Source organism: Sander lucioperca, chromosome 4 (assembly GCF_008315115.2).
Source record: "Sander lucioperca isolate FBNREF2018 chromosome 4, SLUC_FBN_1.2, whole genome shotgun sequence".
NCBI lineage: Eukaryota > Metazoa > Chordata > Actinopteri > Perciformes > Percidae > Sander > Sander lucioperca.
The window spans coordinates 31502333-31522144 of record NC_050176.1 but is presented as its reverse complement, the minus strand read 5'-3'; the positions used below and the strand labels follow the sequence as shown (position 1 = coordinate 31522144).

The following is a 19812-nucleotide window of genomic DNA, read 5'->3' as shown; positions in this document are numbered from 1 at the left end:
AAACAGAAGATATATTGATGTTAAAGTGCAGTGATTAAATTGTGGCAGTAAAATGTATTTATTACACTTATGTATGTCATATGTTTGCTTGCTCAGCTTTGTGGTGTAAATTCTTTTTTGTAAAAAATCAATTTACAAACAAAGAAGTTTATAACCAAATCTAAGGCTCAACAAAACACAAACAGCATGCATTATCCCTAAAACAAACCATTTTATCTCTGGGGAAAAACATGGCTTTTTCTATGACATGGAAACAGAGTCAGTTTGTTTGTGATGGTTAAATGTAGACCAATCATCACTGAAGCTAATTAAAAGTCAACATGAAGAGGGTAAGGGGTTAGGGGCCAGTCAGGTCACATGGAGAGAAGTCTTAAGTTTAACTGTTTGGGCCTTAATGAAACAGGCAGTTTAGTTCCACAGCTCATAAAAACCTGTGAACTGCCTGGAATGTCTACATCTGCAGAATATCCACATGAGTACCTGGAACATGACCTGAGGGGAAAACACTAAAAGTAGCAGGATGAAGATTGACACAGTCAGGTGCACAGGCCCCTCACATATACTGCAAGACTGGCCTCCAGAGACACATCTTCTTGTTGTCCATTACAGATGCAAAGTCTTTTTTGTCATTCTTTTATTGCCATTCATTTCAATTTTATGAGGAGTCAGGAGGGGTGATGTATCAAGTTAGCAAAAGCGAGGAGAGGAAAAACTAAGTATGTGAAAACTCTTAAATATTTTATACTTTACACTGAGAGTCCTCCCCAAGGGCCCCTTAAAAATCACATATCAGAATAGTTTTTATAGGTTTTTGGTATGCTACTGCTGTTCTGTAAGCTTATGGCACTTATAAACGTTATAATAAGGTAAAGTCCGCACAACAGTTAAATGCTCCGCAAATACATTTAATAGTGCAGAATCAGGCACACAACTTATTAATGTTATGCCACTCATGTTCCACTGTCATGTACTCTGTCACATCGACATATAGAGATTTTTACTGACATATACTGTACCACTGCTAATTTTGACTATTTCACTGGCAGATACCGCTGTGCACCGACATACCACTGGTAGTGTCTCTGCAATTGTCTGGATCTCATGTGGCTGCTGTGTTTGCCGGGTGTTGATGAGTGTGGTATGAGAAAGCACTTTCAACCTTTCACTGGATCACTGCACTCTGATCCAGGCATGTAAAACTATAACTTTTAAACTAAATGAGAGTTAGTAAGTAACTCTAATGAACATGATTTTTTTTAAATGAGTCATGACCCATGAAGGATATGCATAATCTGGATTGAGTTGCATAGTTGTATAATATAATAAAATGCAAGATCGCTCCTCCTCCTCTGTCACGTACTACTCCCCACTGGTTTACAACGATTCCTTACTGGCATACCACTACTGTGTGATACATGAAAACGGTGTGTCACTGGTGTTCAGAGGCCACTACTAAAAAATCTACAGGGTACCTTTAAGTTTATTGAAACCTACAACTTTTTTTTTTCACCAACAGATTTTTTTATGTAATGACAAAAAGAGGCATTTATTTAAAGAGTAAATACAGAAACAACACGGGACGCCCTGGATGATGGGCAGTTTGTGACTAGAGTTACAACCCCTGAAATCCGGCAAGAACACAAATTCTGTTCTAAAACAGAAACTGACGTCCATGATGCTCCATCCAAGGAAAAACGCTAAATTTGGATTAGGAAAAGAATAAGACATACTTTATTAATTCCCAAGGGGACATTAAAGGCTGGATAAAGAGATGAGGAAAAGAAGGAATATGCAGAGAGAGCTAGAGGTGACTCAGCTTAATTTTAGGTAGATACATCACTTTGCTATGTGCTCAGCATTTTTTGATGGTTTAAAAACAACAACATTACTCCTACTGTGTGATGTCCCCAGTCATAGTTTAAATAATAATAATGAGAAAAAAAAATCTGTAGACATGACACACTGTATGATTTTGTCCCAGACCAGAACAGACTTGGCTTAACTTGGTCCAATCAGTCTGAATGCCAACAGCATAACTATAATCAGCTCAAAAATCCCAATGGGTATCTCCACTTTAACATGCTTGTGATCACAGTCTCTTAGTTGCTACAAAAGAAATCCTTCACAACGGTGCTTTGTTTCGAAGCCTTCAGTAACCCAAAGTGGTTATAGCATCAAACTACCTTGTAATGATTCTGCTGCTATAGTAACAGGATCAACACCATTTAAGTATAGCCCTTACGTATCCTTCTCTGCTGGCATTTGTTTTTTTCCTTCTCTGTTTAAAGAACTGAAGTAAATTTTCTGTAACACTACATATGATAAGTAATTTCAGCAAGAGTAGCATTTCATGTATGAACTGTACCTCCAACTGGATTTTCCTGATTTGTCTGTAATATCCAAGACAGCATCTACAGAGAACCCAATTCTCTGTTGCTGACAGACTGGGGACTGAGATTAAAAAAGGTGAGGGGCGGAACATGTTGTGACACTGCTGCCTTGTACTGTCAGTGGTGATGATAAGACACAGGAGATGAACAAAAAGCAGTGACAAGAGATAAAAATTTTGTGTGAGAGAGTGTGTGAGAATGAGTGTGAAAATGATGGAGAGTGAGAGCTCCACAAGAAAAAGTGAAAATAAAATCCCTAAGAGAAAATGGCAGGGAAGAGAGGCACCGGTGCTAGCAGGGCACTACACTAACAAGAAAACAACAAGGGCAGAAACAACATTTTAAAAAGCAGAAACCACAAGAAGGTGACTGAGGTACAGTAAGCAGGTACAAACCTCTTGGGAAAGTTGAACTTGATTGCGTTCTGGATGAAGCCGTAGCAGCATGGGCTGATGACAAAGGCGGCTCCCGCCTGGATACAATGCTCCATCACCATGTCTGTTGCAACACCACATGCATGGAGGGCAACCTGAAGTGAAACAAAGAAAACAAATCCAAAACGTGTTATTTTCACCAGTAAATTCTAAGCTAAGCAAGACAAAAAGTGAGAGCACTCAAAAGCATTCACTCAATCCAACTGATCACTTCATAATGGCTGCTGCTATTAAATAAATAATGTATATGTATGCTTTCACAGGTGCAGACTCTGGGAGTTAGACCAAACAAAATGTATTAGTGCTTTAGGAGCAGAGGCACGGATGCATCTGGAATCCCATAGAGTGGGAAAACTGTGCGTGGTGAAGAACACCTTGCATTAGTAATGGTGTGGTTATATATTGGATGGCATAAAGGGACTAAAAGACCCAATGTTATAGCCTGTCTACATTCCAGCCTGCAAAAATAACTTGTGATTCCTCAAAGACAATGCTTTTAATATCCAAAGTACAGTGGTAAAATAGATGATTTCCTCTCAAGCGTACATTGGCTAAATAGATTCTCTGTTAATGGTCCGCATAAAATGCATTATCAACAGTATGGTTTGATAATAGCTATTCTGGTTCACTGAAATGAACCCCATCCAACTCAAGCAGCCACCTCAAACATCTTTTGTTGTTTTCCAAGAAATTGTCACTTGGCCTCCGGGAGTCTGAATCTACTGCACGTTGCCTTGACAGCAGTGCCACAGAGCAGAAGTTCAGACTCAGTCAGGACAGGGCTGAGCCAAGATTGGCAGCAGCTACAAAAGATTAGAGAAGATAGTCACTCTAAACTAGGGGTGCACCGATCCGATATTAAGATCGGATATCGGCCCCGATATTGACAAAATAGCTGGATCGGAAAAATTAACAGATCCATGGGCCGATCCAGTTGTTTTTTTTTACCCTCCGTCGCAGCGGTCGCAGCACTGGGACCCCTGTTAACTGCGTACCCTTCTCACTCATGGTAGTAACTTTATAACACAACAATTAATAACCCACAACTAACTTTCTTTAAAAGGATAATACACCATAGCACATAACAATTTGTGACTTAAACAGTTTCTAACACTAATAATTTTACATTTACAAATGTAGCTACACCGCCGAACGGCTGCTAGCTAGCCAGGTAGCATAACAGTCTGTTAAGCTGGGAGAGGCTCCGGTCACTACTGCACATTCAAGAACAGAGAAGAAAGTTAGAGGATGAAGAAAGACCGGAGATACACCAGAACAACGTATGCTCAAGAGAGGAGCCGTCTGTTGTTGCAAGGTTTTTTTTTTCTTAAAAAATCGGACATAATTTAGCCACTGTTGTTGCCCGTCGCTCTAACGTTACTCGGCCGTGCTAACGTTACAGTGCTAACGTTAAAGACATGTCACTTCAAGCATGCAGCAGAGCAACATTATGAACGCAATCCAACTACGGTCCCGCTACAGACCGTTGAGAAAGACGGGTTCAGAGCAATGATTAAAAACACTGGATTTAAGATGTCTTGCCTCGCTGAAATACGTCCGCCAACCTACAAACATTATTCAAACAGCAAAGGAGGCTGACAGCGGAGCTATGTTCAGTCGCCCACTACAACCACACTACAACCTAACTTACCTGTGGCCAAGGTAGTGTTTATACAGCTAGCTTACAACTATTTTATTTTGAAAGGGAAACAATGTTAAAGTTGTTTATATGTGTATTCATTCGATTTGAGTTTATTTTACTACTTTGCAGTTTGCAGAAAAAAATAGTTTAGATTCTGTAACTGTTTGATGGATTCTCCTTCATTTTAACGTTATTCTATAATGTTGATGAGCCAAGCAAACCCTTTAGTAATCAAAGCTTTTAGTAAACATGATGACATTAAAATTTTTTGTGATATTCTATGTACTCCTGACAGTAGAATAAGCCATTATAAACCTATATAAAGGCCTATTATTATTTATTTAAATTGATTTTAAGAAGTTTGATTATATTATATTTTCGATTTGAATGCACAATTGTTTTTTAAATAACAAATAAATAAGAATTCAATACATTACATCTATGTTATTTTGTCTTAGTTAGGGAAGTCTGATGCCTTTAGTCTCTTCCACATGGTGGAAGGAAGGTATAAGGTGCAAAAGGTATACAGTTTATTATCAATTCAACAACAGTATCGGATCGATATCGGGTATCGACAGATACACAAAGCCCTGGCATCGGTATCGGGACTGAAAAAGTTGGATCGGTGCATCCCTACTCTAAACATGACCAAACACACTCAAAGTCACCAAAATGTCTGGGCAGGGGTACATTTCTAAGAGGTGCTTAAGCGCTCCCTGGAGGTTGGACAGCTGAAGCAATCCTTCAGCTCACAACTACACATGAAACCAAAGGCGTATATTAAAAACCTGCAAACATTTTTTATATGCAATTTCATAGTCTACACTCGGAAACAAGTCATTGGATCTGTGTTCAGAGCTCCACTTGGAAATATGATGAGTTTGGTCTTTAAATGTTCATCATCAAAGAATCGTTTATTCCACTTCAGAAAGATGTGCATTGATTTTAACATTAAGTTATACAAGGAGACTCTGCACATGAAAAATAACCAGAAACTGAAAATTGGGGAGTTAACATTGATTACCTGCATGGCCTTGCATCTATTTGACACCTAATTTTCTATCCTGCATTTATTCATGGCATAAGGGAAAAGCCTAGCTTAAGTTCTTTCAACAGCATATTTCAGGCTGCTGATTAGGAGGAGTCCCTATAAGAGATTGCATTATGTTACATCCCCCACATCTAAAGCAAAAATAATTAACAAAGTAACACTATCGCTCTTACCCAGTTACTTAATGTTGTACATTAGCCATGCTGTGGTAAACCCTAATTACATTTTATAACCTTTACCCTCCATTTAACACCAACACAAAGCCACTCAACCAAAAGAAATGCACACAACTAAAATAAAACACATTCTGGTATGTTTTGATAAGTCATTATGCATTTCCAATTTTTGATTTGGAAAGCTTCCTTGCTTTTAAATGGCCGAAATTTTCTTTTGTCTTCGTCTGTTAAAGCAATGTTGATGAATCCATGTCCCAGCCCAATTTGGTTTATGGGATGCTAATTAAAAATGGATGATGGAAAGAGGTGAACATTTATGAAAGGCTGATTTAAAACCATCTGATAGAGATACAGTATTTCACAAAAGCCCTACTAAGCACATTTCACTGGAAGAAGAAATCATAAATCAATTTGCAACAACCAACAGAACCAAGGGTCATTTATAAAAGTGGTTTCTTTATTAATCTTTTGGGGAGAGGAAACGCTGTTTATAACTATATCTTCCTCTCAATAATCAGATCACAGAAATAATGAGGCTTCATTATTCTCTCTCATTCAAGTAATTACATCCCTCTCCTGTCCTATGTGGGCCTATTTGGAAACAATACTGCAGAAGAAGAACAGTTTTAGTGTCTGTCTTTGCGGTGTTAGAGTTTTAAATGGTTAGATTATTAAGAAATCATGCTATTGCTTAGCGATTCAAGTAAATCAGGTCCATCATCAATAAGAATTTTATATCAACAGAACTGATTGTCTGGTATGTGTGCCCTAGTATGTGTGTTTGTATACCAATTCACAAATATGTGTGCACTTGTTTGTGCAGACCAGACTAGAATAAGTGTGATCACACTGAATCAAAGAGTTGTTTTCCTCTCGAAGGTGGATGTGATGTTGCATTTGACTAAAGATAAACAGACTCAATCTTAAAAGTCTTTAAAAAAAAAACTAAGAAAAACAATAACTAGGAACCCTTAAATGACATCGGCTGATAAAGCCGTATTGGAAATGGTCACATACATAAGGCTTCAACTAATAACAGTAAGTACATTGTTCTTCATGCAAACATTAAGAAGTCTATTGAAAGAATCAATTGCAAACAATCAGACCCTGAAGCAGAACCAATAATGGACCTGGATGGAGTAAAATAAAATCCAAATCAACTTCAAGCTCCACAACTTTTCCTGCCTCCAAGGTGAGTTGGCTCAATGTTATCTGGCAGGAGAAAGCATAAAAAAATACACTGTATGTAGAGGATCGTTCTGATACCAGTCTAACACCTGGGACATGCAACTGCAGACAGAAAGAGCAGACACTGACTAAGAATAGGGACACCTTAACTTAATTAGCCCGATTAAATGAGCGTGACTAAAAATGGGACCATGTATAATACATAGCAGGATTAAAATCAGTGTGATGGCTGGCTCCTTCGGATAGAAATATCTGTCAAGCAGGAAGAAGCTAAGACAAAGCAACAGCTGAGACTGCATAGATGTTGAGGTAAGAATCTCAAGCAGTGCAGAAAAGGACAAACTTCAGCCCGTTTCATATATAAAGCTTATAATTAATTCAAAATTAATGTGTGTGTGCATAAACTCTCTGACTAGGCTACAAAAAAACACCCACATATTGTAGAGAAGAATAATCTGTGCTGTTTGTTTCTTGCCAAATGGAACGGGTCTCAGTGGAGTGACGATGTTGGAACAATAGCTTCTAATTACAGCAGGTACATATATATTCCTATTATATATTACACTACTATATGTCCCAGAGAGAGTTAAAGCTAGGCTACTAGAACAGCTGGCTTTTCTGAAACTGGGCTATGACAAACGGCAGGAAGATGGATCTCCCCAAAATGTTTGTTGGATGACACTGACCTGAGACACATAAATAACAACAATGATCAAGAATGATGACAATAAAGATTGTATGGAAAAGCAAAATGTGTGGAAACAGGAATTCAGGGACTCTTCATAAGGTGAGAGCAACATTTTTTTAAATCCCAAAGACCTGTTTTTGTGTGACACAGCCAGATTCAAACAGCCAATTAACAACCACAGTTAAGAACCTCTAAATTGAAAGTAATTATTGGTTCGAGAAGTCAAGAACTCTGTAGATGAAGGCGGGTGTTTTAAAAAGGACTAGCGATGGTTTCGACTTGCAGTTGAAGAGTGTTAGCCAATGCTGGATTTTAGATTGTTTCGTCCCTTTTAAGCATGGCGTTTGAAAGCTAGTAAAAAAATTATTCTGTTGTTGCAGGTAGCTGTGCAGAATTAAACACATTTACTAAGCCAGATCTTTAAGCTTAATGAACACAAACAGGCAGAACTGCAGTCTTGGCAGATATACAATGTGTGATGAATTAAGAAGTAAAAGTGTGACATGGTAATTGCATAAAACTTGAAATGGCTGGCAACCTTGGCCCAATCCCAAAGTCCGGACTCACAGACTCACAGACTTTGGTGCGCGTTCTCGCGAAATTCGTAAGGGCTTAGGGTTGTCCCAATGTCGAATTTCAAAGGGCGTGAAGGTTTGAGTACACACTTACCGAGCCCTTTCCGTGAGTCTGCATCGATGCAGACTTCACCAAAGGGATTACCCACAGTTCAAAGCGTTGTGACGTTTACCACGGAGACCATAGGGAAATCCGGAAATTACAAAGGTAAACAACAGCACGACACACGACCACAAACACAGACAAACCTGTTGTCCAGCTTGTAAGACAAGAGTTGAAAAAAATGTGGAATCAGGCAGCCGTCTCCTGTGCCTTGGCCGTGCGGAAAGCAACAAACTTAAAATGAAAATTCCAAAACTGGCAAGTGTCAGCAACATCTTTGTTATTAAATGTCGCCAAGATAACTCGTGAAGTGCTGTCCCAATCCCATTTATATCTATCTGAGCCCATGTGGCCTCACACACTCACTCACTTAGCACCTGAGATCAATTAAGTCTGTGAGTCTTTAGTCCTTAATCCTCAGGGCTCACTTTGGGATTGGGCCAACCTTTTCAAAGATGTCTCCCAAGCCTTTAATGAAAGCATAACTCTTAAGATCTTGACTAAATTTTTTTGAAAGCAAACCATAAGGATGGTAGATTTTTTCAAAGTAAACAAAATCCTCAAAACCAAGCCTCTTTGAGGAAAACATTTAACCATTAACCATTGTCCTTCATTTTCTGAGTAAAACTGCCTTTTGGCTTTTCAATAATCACAGGGGACGGTGACATACACCGCTTGACTGAAGTGCACTAAAAGGGTTCTGATTAAAAGCTCCACTTCAGGAAATTAAATGTCATCTTAGCAGGATTGACAAAAATAATTGCACATTGGCATTTACAGTTTCTGAAAAAGGATGACAAAATAACATTCTTCATGAGCTTCTCCAAAATATATATTATAGGACTAAAAATACAACGTTCAGACACCTCACAGTAAAGTTGTGATTGTGGCAGAGTAGAAAGTAGCACGTTTATGCAGTGTTAATCAAAGGGGTTTACTCCTCTACAGTGCCTGACAAAAGTCTTGTCGCTTATCTAAGTTGTAGGAACAACAAATAATAACTTGTCTTGTAGTTGATCAATTGGAATCAGAAATGGTTTATATGAAAGGCAAAGGCTTCTGGATTATGCTTATTATACCAAAATAAAGTTTTGTATCATTCATTGAGTTTTATCATTGAATTAGGACAGAAAGGTCAGATTTGGCTTGGACAAAAGTCTTGTCGTGTCTTTATATGATTCAACCAATCACAGATTAGAGTTTCACCTGTGACAAATACTGTAATTAACACATTCCTGGGTGTGTATAAAAAGAACTCCAGCACACCAGACCTTCATGTGAAGTACAACCTGACCTCTCACAACATGCCAAAGATTCAACCACAGACCAAAGTGCTGATCATCAAGAGCCTGAAGACCAAGTCTGCTGCTGAGGTGGCAGACATCTTCAATGTATCCAAACGTCAAGTGGAAAGGATAAGAAAAAGATTTGAAGAAACTGAAGTTCATGACAAGTCCAGGTCAGGCAGACCCCGTAAGACAACTGTTCGAGAGGACCGTTTGTTGCTTCGACAGTCCAGGGCCAGCCCTTTTTCTGGGCTGGCCACCAGAAACCCCTGTATCTATAACAACAGTTTGTCGAATTCTCTCACGCAGTGGCCTCCATGGCCGAATTAGTGCTCACAAACCAGCATTAAACAGAAGACAACTAAAAAAGTGTGTTGCATTTGCAAAGGCCCACAGCTTGGTGAAAGGATGGACAGTGGAAAAGTGGCAGAAGGTTGATTTTTCTGATGAATCATCCATTGAACTGCATCCCAATTGCTGCAAATACTGCAGAAGACCTGTTGGAACCCGCATGGACCCAAGATTCACCCAGAAAACAGTCAAGTTTGGTGGAGGAAAAATCATGGTTTGGGGTTACATGCAGTATGGGGGTGTGCGAGAGATCTGCAGAGTGGATGGCAACATCAACAGCCTGAAGTATCAACAAATTATTGCTGCCCATTACATTCCAAACCACAAGAGAGGGCAAATTCTTCAGCAGGACGGCGCTCCTTGTCATACTTCAGCCTCCACATCAAAGTTCCTGAAAGCGAAGAAGGTCAAGGTGCTCCAGGATTGGCCAGCCCAGTCACCAGACATGAACATTATTGAGCATGTCTGGGGTAAGATAAAGGAGGAGGCTTGGAAGATGAAACCAACGAATCTTGATGAACTCTGGGAGTCCTGCAAGACTGCTTTCTTTGCTATTCCAGATGACTTCATCAATACGTTATTTGAGTCATTGCCGAGACGTATGGATGTAGTCCTCCAAGCTCATTTTCTTTTTCCCAAGGCACCATGACTTTACGTATGCTCTGATGTTATTGTAGAATGTTTGTGTATTCATAATAAAGTATAATTTCTACCGTACATTACTGTATTTTTGTATGCGACAAGACTTTTGTCCAAGCCAAATCTGACCTTTCTGTCCTAATTCAATGATAAAACTCAATGAATGATACAAAACTTTATTTTGGTATAATAAGCATAATCCAGAAGCCTTTGCCTTTCATATAAACCATTTCTGATTCCAATTGATCAACTACAAGTCAAGTTATTATTTGTTGTTCCTACAACTTAGATAAGCGACAAGACTTTTGTCAGGCACTGTATTTCAATGCTTAATCAGAAATGAGAAGCACTGAGTTATTGGCTTGATTTTCATTATTAACATTTAACAGAAAAGTTAAGCCATCATTTGCCGTATGTAATGTGCAATGTTGCACATAACATAGGGCAAATGATGGCAATCTGTTGTGATCTGTTGTGATAACAATGCTTTCAAACCTCATGCTAACGTCTTAGATAAATTATAGAAATATGGATCTGGATGATTGCCCTGTTGATGAGGCTGTTACAGAATTTGATGCAGTAAAATGAATCAATGTCATGGAAATGTTGATGTAAACATATTGTCTTTGCTATATAGCCTAATAAGATGATTATTATGGCAGTGGGACTACATTAGCTTGATTCCCTGTATTTTAATGAACAAAAGAGATTTAGCCTCTTAAAGTGACAGTTCAGCCCAAAATCAAAAATACAAATTTTGCATCTACCTGTAGTGCTATTTATCATTATAAATAGTTTTGGTGTGAGTTGCCCTGTGGTAGAGATATAGGCCATAGAGATGTCTCTCTTTTTCGAATATAATGCAACTAGATGGAGACAGCGCAAGATGTAAACGGCGTTCTCCTCGGCTGAGCTGTAGCCTTAGTATCAGTTAGCTTCAGTTACAGCTCAGCCGAGGAGGACGAGCCTCTCATCCATGAGTATGCTTCCTTCTGCCCAGTGATACAGTTGGCGGGTGTAGTTTGGTAGAATGCAAATAGTTCCTACATGAAACAGCTCACAACTAGGTCTGTTGATTATCTTGAGTAACCAGGTCATGATTTCTGGATTGGCGCTTTGAGCACCACAAGCTGAGTGCCATCTAGTTGCATTATATTAGAAAGAAGGCAGACATCTCTACGGCCGATATCTCCAACACTGGACAACGCACACCAAAACAATCTAGATAAATAGATAAATAGCACTACAGGTAACAGTCCCTTTAAGATATAAAATTTGCACACCAAATGTCATTGTTAATTACATTTTCACTGTGTCAGAACAATTTCTTCATTTTCACTGGTCTGTTACAAAGCTATTGTGTAGGTGTGAAAAGCAATTTGATTAGCTTAAAAACTCTAATGTGGAAATTAAAAATTAGCTTGTGATTACAGTTGCATTACAGTGAATCAATGCTACTGTGGCTGCTAATCTATCTATAAATTGCAGAAACGTCTGTCTGTCTGTCTGTCTGTCTGTGTGTGTTGCGCATATCTCTAGAACCGTTCGATGGATTTCAAACTTGACAGGTGTCTTGCTACGGGCACAAGTAAGTGCGGTGCCAAGTTTTACGTTGTTTGGATTAGAAATGCAAAAGATATCGTTAAATATATATCGGTAAAAGAAGCACACATTGGCTTTTGCCGCTCTAGCTCCTGGCCACTCCCCCTCTTACAGAAAATGTCATGGCAGGTGTATTGCTCAGGACCCAAAGAAGTGCAGTCGAGTGTGAAGTTGTGGTTGAGCGGTTCTATGCTGAGAGCAGAAATACCGAAGGCCAAGCAGCCACCCAATTCCGAACAAGCACATTTTGAATGGGCACTGCACTAGTTGATACTAATTACAATAGCCTAAAAAATATAGTGCAGCACAGATGACATTGTGAATACTCAATTATATGTCCAGTTAGAGCTTTGGTTTATTTCTTTTTTATTTTTACCATCACAGACAAGTTTGACATTGCATTTACTTGCATTACCAATAATTAGCTAAATCTTAAATGTTAAGTCACTTGAATATAGTCTACAGAATCCATGGATCAGCATACAAATGGAGACAAAATGTTTGTTTATAAATATTTTGTATAGTGTTACTTGCTATGCTCACCCCAATGTGAAATGGTCCGGTGAAGTAGTCCAAATTAGCCTGAATGAAGCCGATGTTTTTCAGGCCGAGCTCAGCGCTACGACTCTGGGCCCTGACCAAGGACTCTTCTTTGTTTTCTATGAGGATGACCTTGAGTAAAGACAGAATAAACTCATAAAGCTGCGTGCAATTGCTACTTTTTCAGATTACCTGGAATGAGCAATAATACAAATTAAATGTATGGCAACAAAAAAAAACTATCTATAAAAGCTATCAAAATGAACAATAAACACACTTTAATTAATGCAACAGAAACATGAGAATACAGGAGGCCTTTTTTTAGATAAAAAAAAAAAAAAGTACATTAGGACAAAACATTACATGACCAGTTCTTCAGCAAGTCACATCACAACAATACAGCAGTATTGTACGGATGCATTTAATGATGAATAATGATCACTTCATCATTATTAATAATAGTTGATGTACTGATCTTTTAGTTTTTAAAATGTCAAAAATAATGACACATGTCTGTAAAAGGTTACCAGAGTCCAAAATTACCTAACAAAGCAACACAAGTCAATGACACAACACACACACACACACACACACACACACACATTGCAAACGTTACCTGGCAATCTGGAAGTGTGTGAGCCAGAACAATCCCTACATGGCCCTGAAAGACAGCACAAAGAGAAAAAATAAAAATACACAATAGGAAAACAGCACGCAGGGGGCATCAATGAGTTATGATTAGTGCTGCCCCTTCCAACCAAACATTGACCTTCTCGCCATGCAACACTACCTCTCTGAGCATGAATTTTCATGAGTGGAATTACCAGTCTGTCTGTGTACACTGGCCAATGACAAAAGTCATTTAAAGAGGCAAGGAAAACATGAGGGAATATGAGAACTAGCTCCTTTCAGCTGGCTGCTAATGGAGCGGCAGTCTAACGTAGCCATCAGGTGCAGTGATAAATATACATGCATAGCTGGACTGATGGATGAATACACGTACCGTTCCACTGCAGAAATCCACAACGGTGTATCCCGGCCTGGCTATCTCTGTAACCATGGCAATCAAGTTATTCAGCTGTTGCCTCTTCCTGACTGCACGGATATTTGACATTTTCCCTGCAAAAGACCACAAGTGGAAAGCAACAGGTTTTTCCCAGTTAATTATTCTGAAAGGCAAAAACACTCTGCCAGAAAAGAAAGCTATCAAACACCACACTACACATTTTTTCATTACTCTGTGTTCTTTTCTTTTGCTTTCAGTGAGCCTCCCCACAACTGCTCAAATTTTGATTTACAACCAGCCATTTCAGGTAATGGTTACAGCACACAGATGAAAAGGCCTCTACTCTCTCATGAGCATGTTTCCAGCCAATTGCCAAATAGGGAGTGCAAACAATCTTTCAACATAATCAAAAGCAAGCCTCAGAGCCAAAGTGTCCTCCTCATTTGTGGCAAAACTTTCTGCTGCTGTGCGAGCAGTGTGTACCCCATTAACTTGAAGCACATTTCAGTCTCCTGCATCTTCATCACCAGTCTGATAGCACGCCACATCGGCAGCGAGCCGTTGACGTGCTGTGCCAATGCCATCTCTGGTCCATTAATCTAGAGTGCTGAGTGTTTCATTTACCTCACAGTCACACCCTCATGTCCACACAACTGGAATATCACAAAATATATGATTCCTACACGTTCCTGCTCACACTGCTTTGTATACGACAACAGGGGAGGGGAGAGAGTGAAAAATACTTCCGCCGACAAGAATAGGAAATTTCAGTGTCATTATTCAGGCTCTCATGCTGGATGTTATTGAGCTGATCCCAGTTGTAGGGAGAGCACAATAAAGAAAGTGAGGGATGAATTTAAATACAGAAAAACAGCAGGAAGGTAATTGAAAAGACCCTGCTCACTGCTCTTCGCTTGGCTGAGAAATTCACATGGGTGCAGGCACTTCTATGTATCCGTGGCTCCAGAGGGGCTTTAGTATAGAGGCCTTTTGATGCATCTGAAGATTGTAATTGAATATTGTATTACAGAGTGGACAGAATAGAAAAGGGGAACCAAACAAAGTAAGAGTGCAGATTATCCATTTAGGACTCAAACTTGACATCGCGATATCGAACACTTTAAACCTGCAAAGACGAGGAGAAGGAGCAGCGGAAACAAGCTGTAAATACAACAAGTATTTCATTTGTAGTTGGGTTTCTTAGCAAGTCCAACATTCACTCTTTGCGTCGCCTGGGTAGCTCACCTGGTAGAGTGTGCACCCCATGTACAGAGGCCCAGTCCTCGCCTCGGCAGCCGCGGATTCAATTCCGACCGGTGGCACTTTGCTGCATGTCATTCCCCTCCTCTCTCCCCTTTCATGTCTAAGCTGTCCTATCAAATAAAGACCTAAAATGCCAAAAAAATAATCTTAAAAAAAAAAAAAAAGATTCACTCTTTAAGCTCCGTTTTGGCCACCAACAACTCCTGAAGGAAATATCTGGCTTTTAATTGCTAAATGTTCATTATGTTAACTCTCTGTCATTTGGTGCTGGGCAGGCAGCACCAATTACATTTTTTTGCTGAAAACAGCTGCCATGAGAGCTGTCAGAGTCAACCAAATCAGTTAGGGTGTGGGCCTGAAAATCCAAACAGTGAGCTGAAAGGCATTATAAAGCTTCATAGAGCTGAGGGGAACAGCAGAGTCAGGTGATAATTATATGTGGAGTCATAACGACCAGCCAACACTTCCACATACAAGTAGTCATGTGATCCATTGTTATAAAAATATTGATTATAGCTGCTTTAAGTGCTAATGGTTTTGAACAAAATCAAATCTAGGAAAAGCCTTAAATATAGAGGAGTTTGCCAAAAAGCCTGATTCCCAAACTGTCTCTAATAAAATTTGATTTGTTGTTGATGTAGTTTTGAGAGTCCATGTGCACAGCATTTGTGTGAGGCCACACAAAGGGTCTAAGGGGTCCACAAGAGGTTGCATGAGTGTATCAGGCACATACTCAAAGTTGTTAAAGAAGTGCAAAATGTGTATACAGTATTCTTTGTTTAAAAAGTGTACTCATTGATTGTGTTTGTGTGTGTGTGTGTGTGTGTGTGTGTGTGTGTGTTTCTACACAAACAAGACTTTTATGTGATAAAAGGTCACCACACAGCTTAAGGCCAAACCCATCAGCTACGTTGGACTGAGTGGGTGGCAGCATAAGCGCCAACTACATGCCAGTCGACCTTTCCTATGTTTTTCATTTCATTTTTGATGTGGTTTAAGAATAATACTGAGAGGTCTTAGAAGTTCACGCCCTGGAATGCTGTAACTGTGTCAAATTCACTCAATCTTAGATGAATATCATACATTATGCAGTTAGAGGTCAAAAAGCCACAAGATGTATAAAGAAAAACCAGAGTGGCAACCCACTGTAGATAACATTGACATAAGGGCTTAATGACACATATAACATTAAGCTTGTTTCATTATGTCTTAAAACGTTCTCACTCATTTCGGTTAACCAATAAAACAAAGTGGATCTAGCTACAACACAATTCACTTTAAATTTTATAGCAGACATCTAAGGGAAGAGAGACATAAAAGGTGTCAGGTATTCTGACTATTTCCTTTAATTTTAAGAAATGCTTTGGAGTAGGTAGGAAAGAGGAGGGAAATCAATATCTTAATTAAAGATACAAATGATTATGGGTTTAACTTTCATAGGATTAACTGATGACATCAATCCCCCTAGAGAGTTTCTCTTTCAACAGGCAACCTGTAGCCCACTCTCTCTGCATTAACACAGCTCAAAGTGTGGATAAACTGATGAGTGGCTGTTAAATATGTGACACTTAACTAACATGTTAATCTTCACTGGTTGTCTATTGTGCAATAACAACTGTTTCACATTTTTTTCTAGTCACTAAGAGATGGGTCATATGGATGCTGGTACCAGTGAACTTATTTTACTCACCTCTCAATTTCTTCTGCTGTATGAGATGTAATTAGTTCCAGACTAGATATATCCCTTGACCCTGCCCCTTGCCTAACAGGCAGTGGACCCAGGTAATGAGCCCAAAAGGTAATGCTCCTACATCACCTTTTTGCTAAGAGGGTCAGGCAGACACGACTAGCAGACAAGCACCTCCCCAAGGGTCTTCATGAGACTTAATCATCATTCGTCTCTCGGGAGGATCTACGCACTGAATTGCAATCTACTTGCTAGACAGAATGCTGATACTGGATAATTCTGTGAAACCCTGGAGTCTGTTCAATGATGAGGTTTCTGAATGTTCAAGGTCAGCATTTTTCATTGGTTATTCACATAATTTTCACACAGTCTGGTTATGGCACGGTTAGGCACAAGGTTAGGCAACAAAACCTTTTGGTTAAGATTTAGTGTGTGGCTAGGCAAATAGACTGTCGTCAAGGTATTGTTGAAGTTAGGGAGCTAAAACTCAGAAAGATGTTGCATAAACACAAGTATTGGACATAATGAAATGATGATGGCACTAGATGAAAAGTCAGGGGATCACAGTTCTTAGAAATCATCCCGAGGGGGGCCACGAATGTCTGTACCAACTTTGGTGGCAATATACTGTATATAATATGGCAATTCACCCAATAGTTGTTAAGATATTTGACTGAAAAACCACAAATGTGAACCTTATCGTGGCGCTATAGAGGAAAAGCCAGGGGATCACCAAAGTGTTTAGGACTCATCCTCTGGAAACCATAAATGTTTGTACAAAAGATGACGAAGTTGCTTGAAAAATAAGCTATGATCTACCGTTAGCCTCAATGACAATAAATATGACAGCTTCCCAATGAAGCTTAGGAGACTAAAATGTAACTGAACAGTTTTGACAAGAAAGTATGATCCCAGCCAAAACTTGCAAGAAAATGACAATCACAAACCATGTAATTCACAGAGAGCTCAGTAAGAGATAGGCCTATCTAAACGTCTGTACGTCTACTGTCTTCCAGCCACTTTATAAACGGACACAGCAATCCCAAGTGTGACAGAAAGTGCCTGCAACTGTCATCTAGCCAAGCCCAAATGATCCACCAGCAAGAAGAGTTGTTGACAGGTGGACATAAGCTCACCTCTCCTCCTCTGTTATTACTCACATCAACTGCATGTACAAGACTGAGAATGAGCTCTAATGTTTTAGCAATTAGTCAGACATTGGCGTGTCACAGCATCAAGCCAAGAATGTATAAATGCTAATAGTCCTGCATAAATTATCTCAGAAGGGCTGACAACGGAGACTTCATCAAGTCAAGCTATATGTCTGAGACCATGTTATTCTTTTTATTTTTGTGTACATCATGACATAACTCAAGCACAGGCTGTATATTTTTTGTCTGCATATCAATGTTCATGCAACCTAACTACAAAATTCTGTGGATTTTATGATTTGCCTGCAGCAGAAAGACATTTATTTCCACGGACATATTGGCCAGCTACAATTCAGGCCTTCCTTTGCAGTTGAAAATGTAATTACTTGTATTACTTGTCCCAGTTTATATTAATTGACCTCCACTGCTGACATGTTACGTTGGTTGGAATCTGATGGGGTCAGGTGTTTCCTCCTGAAAGAGTTTTGTGTTTAACCTCCTTCCTCAGGCTGATGTGAGACGAATGCAGAATATTATGATGCTGGTTATGAACGGGGGCATGAAAGCCATCACAGCCAGATAACTACTGGCAAAAAGCCAGAGATGACAGAACCAGTAAGAGTCTTAGTGTCGGAGAGACAAGTTTTCGGTTTTTCCAGCAGGTTGACTCTGCCTCTGCATGCTGTGGCTGTGTCATCAGGGGAGACTGAGGATCCATTAGCCTGTGTGTCCTCTACTGCTAAAAGGTGCCTACCACTGCTGTCGCTGGCAGTGAGCCCTGAGCTCTTCCTTTTTTCCCCTGATGCTGCAAAACTGCCCAAAGCCTTATCAAGAAGGTCCATCACACATATTAGAATGTAAATACATTGCTGTGGCACAGGGGGCCTCTCTGTTTAGGCTCTGCAGGATCCGACAGCTAACATCTCTCAGATGATATGCTGGTATAAAGAGCAAACATAAAGAAGGCTGGTATATGATTCAACTCTAGGTTATGTTTGTATATGTTTTACAACTTAAACATTTTGTGTTGAATCATTGGGATTTTATGTTTGTTTAAAAAAAAATTGCAATCTGTAGTTATTGGTAAACTGGTCAAAATATAGGGTTTTTTTTTTCTTCTGGAAATCACATTTGAAGGGTCGGGGTTGAATTATATTTAAAGGTCCCATGGCATGAACATTTCACTTTATGAGGTTTTTTAACATTGATATGAGTTCCCCCAGCCTGCCTATGGTCCCCCAGTGGCTAGAAATGGCGATAGGTGTAAACCAAGCCCTGGGTATCCTGCTCTGCCTTTGAGAAAATAAAAGCTCAGATGGGCCAATCTGGAATCTTGCTCCTTATGAGGTCATAAGGAGCAAGCAAGCACCATGTCATGGGACCTTTAATTTATACATATATACAAACGTATGTGTTCAGAACAGTATCAGCTCTTGTGTTACAGAGTGTTACTTTAAAAGTGGGTTGTAAAATAATGTTAGAGACTAGAAGGTTTCCATATCACCATCTAAACTGTGTACACCGGTGTTACGCAGCCTCACTAGTGTCCGGCAACCTACAGGAGTTATCTGTTGGCTCATGTTACGCGTTTTGCTGTCAAGGAGGAAACAAATTCCTTACGAGTAGAAAGCGTCTCCAGACGTGTTTACCACAGAAATGTCCCAGACAGTCATCTGTCTAGAACCAAGAAATATGGTGTCACAGGGTGTTATGTTAGAAGATGGCGAGCCTGAAAGGACAGTCTTAAAACAAATTATGTTGCAGAGAAACGCTTTACAACTCTTTCACATTTAGTGTGTTCAAGAATGCAAGTTTGACTCAAAAGCACAATGAAGGATTGGCATTTTTATATTTATATTAAATATGGTATGTCCATCTACTTCAGTGTAATTCAGTGTTTTTCATTTTCAAAGTCTTTATCAAGCCCATATGGAATACTGCTTTGAGTTTCCCATAAAATATAGAAATAGAAAACTGTTTGGGGCAGCTGTTCATGTAGGATAATACTACAATTTATTGCATAACATTGACTGTCTAGAG

At 39.4% G+C, this 19812-nt stretch overlaps 1 protein-coding gene across 1 annotated transcript in view; it reads right to left on the bottom strand.

Moving 5' to 3' along the window:
• Nucleotides 1–19812, bottom strand: part of gstcd (glutathione S-transferase, C-terminal domain containing) — a 64359-nt gene that overhangs the window by 9274 nt on the left and 35273 nt on the right. The window contains exons 6-9 of the mRNA XM_031276919.1: nt 13669–13784; nt 13282–13326; nt 12669–12797; nt 2786–2919 (exon numbers count right to left, since the gene is read on the bottom strand). Coding sequence (XP_031132779.1) covers nt 2786–2919; nt 12669–12797; nt 13282–13326; nt 13669–13784 — 424 coding nt within the window. The remainder of the gene's footprint in view (nt 1–2785; nt 2920–12668; nt 12798–13281; nt 13327–13668; nt 13785–19812) is intronic.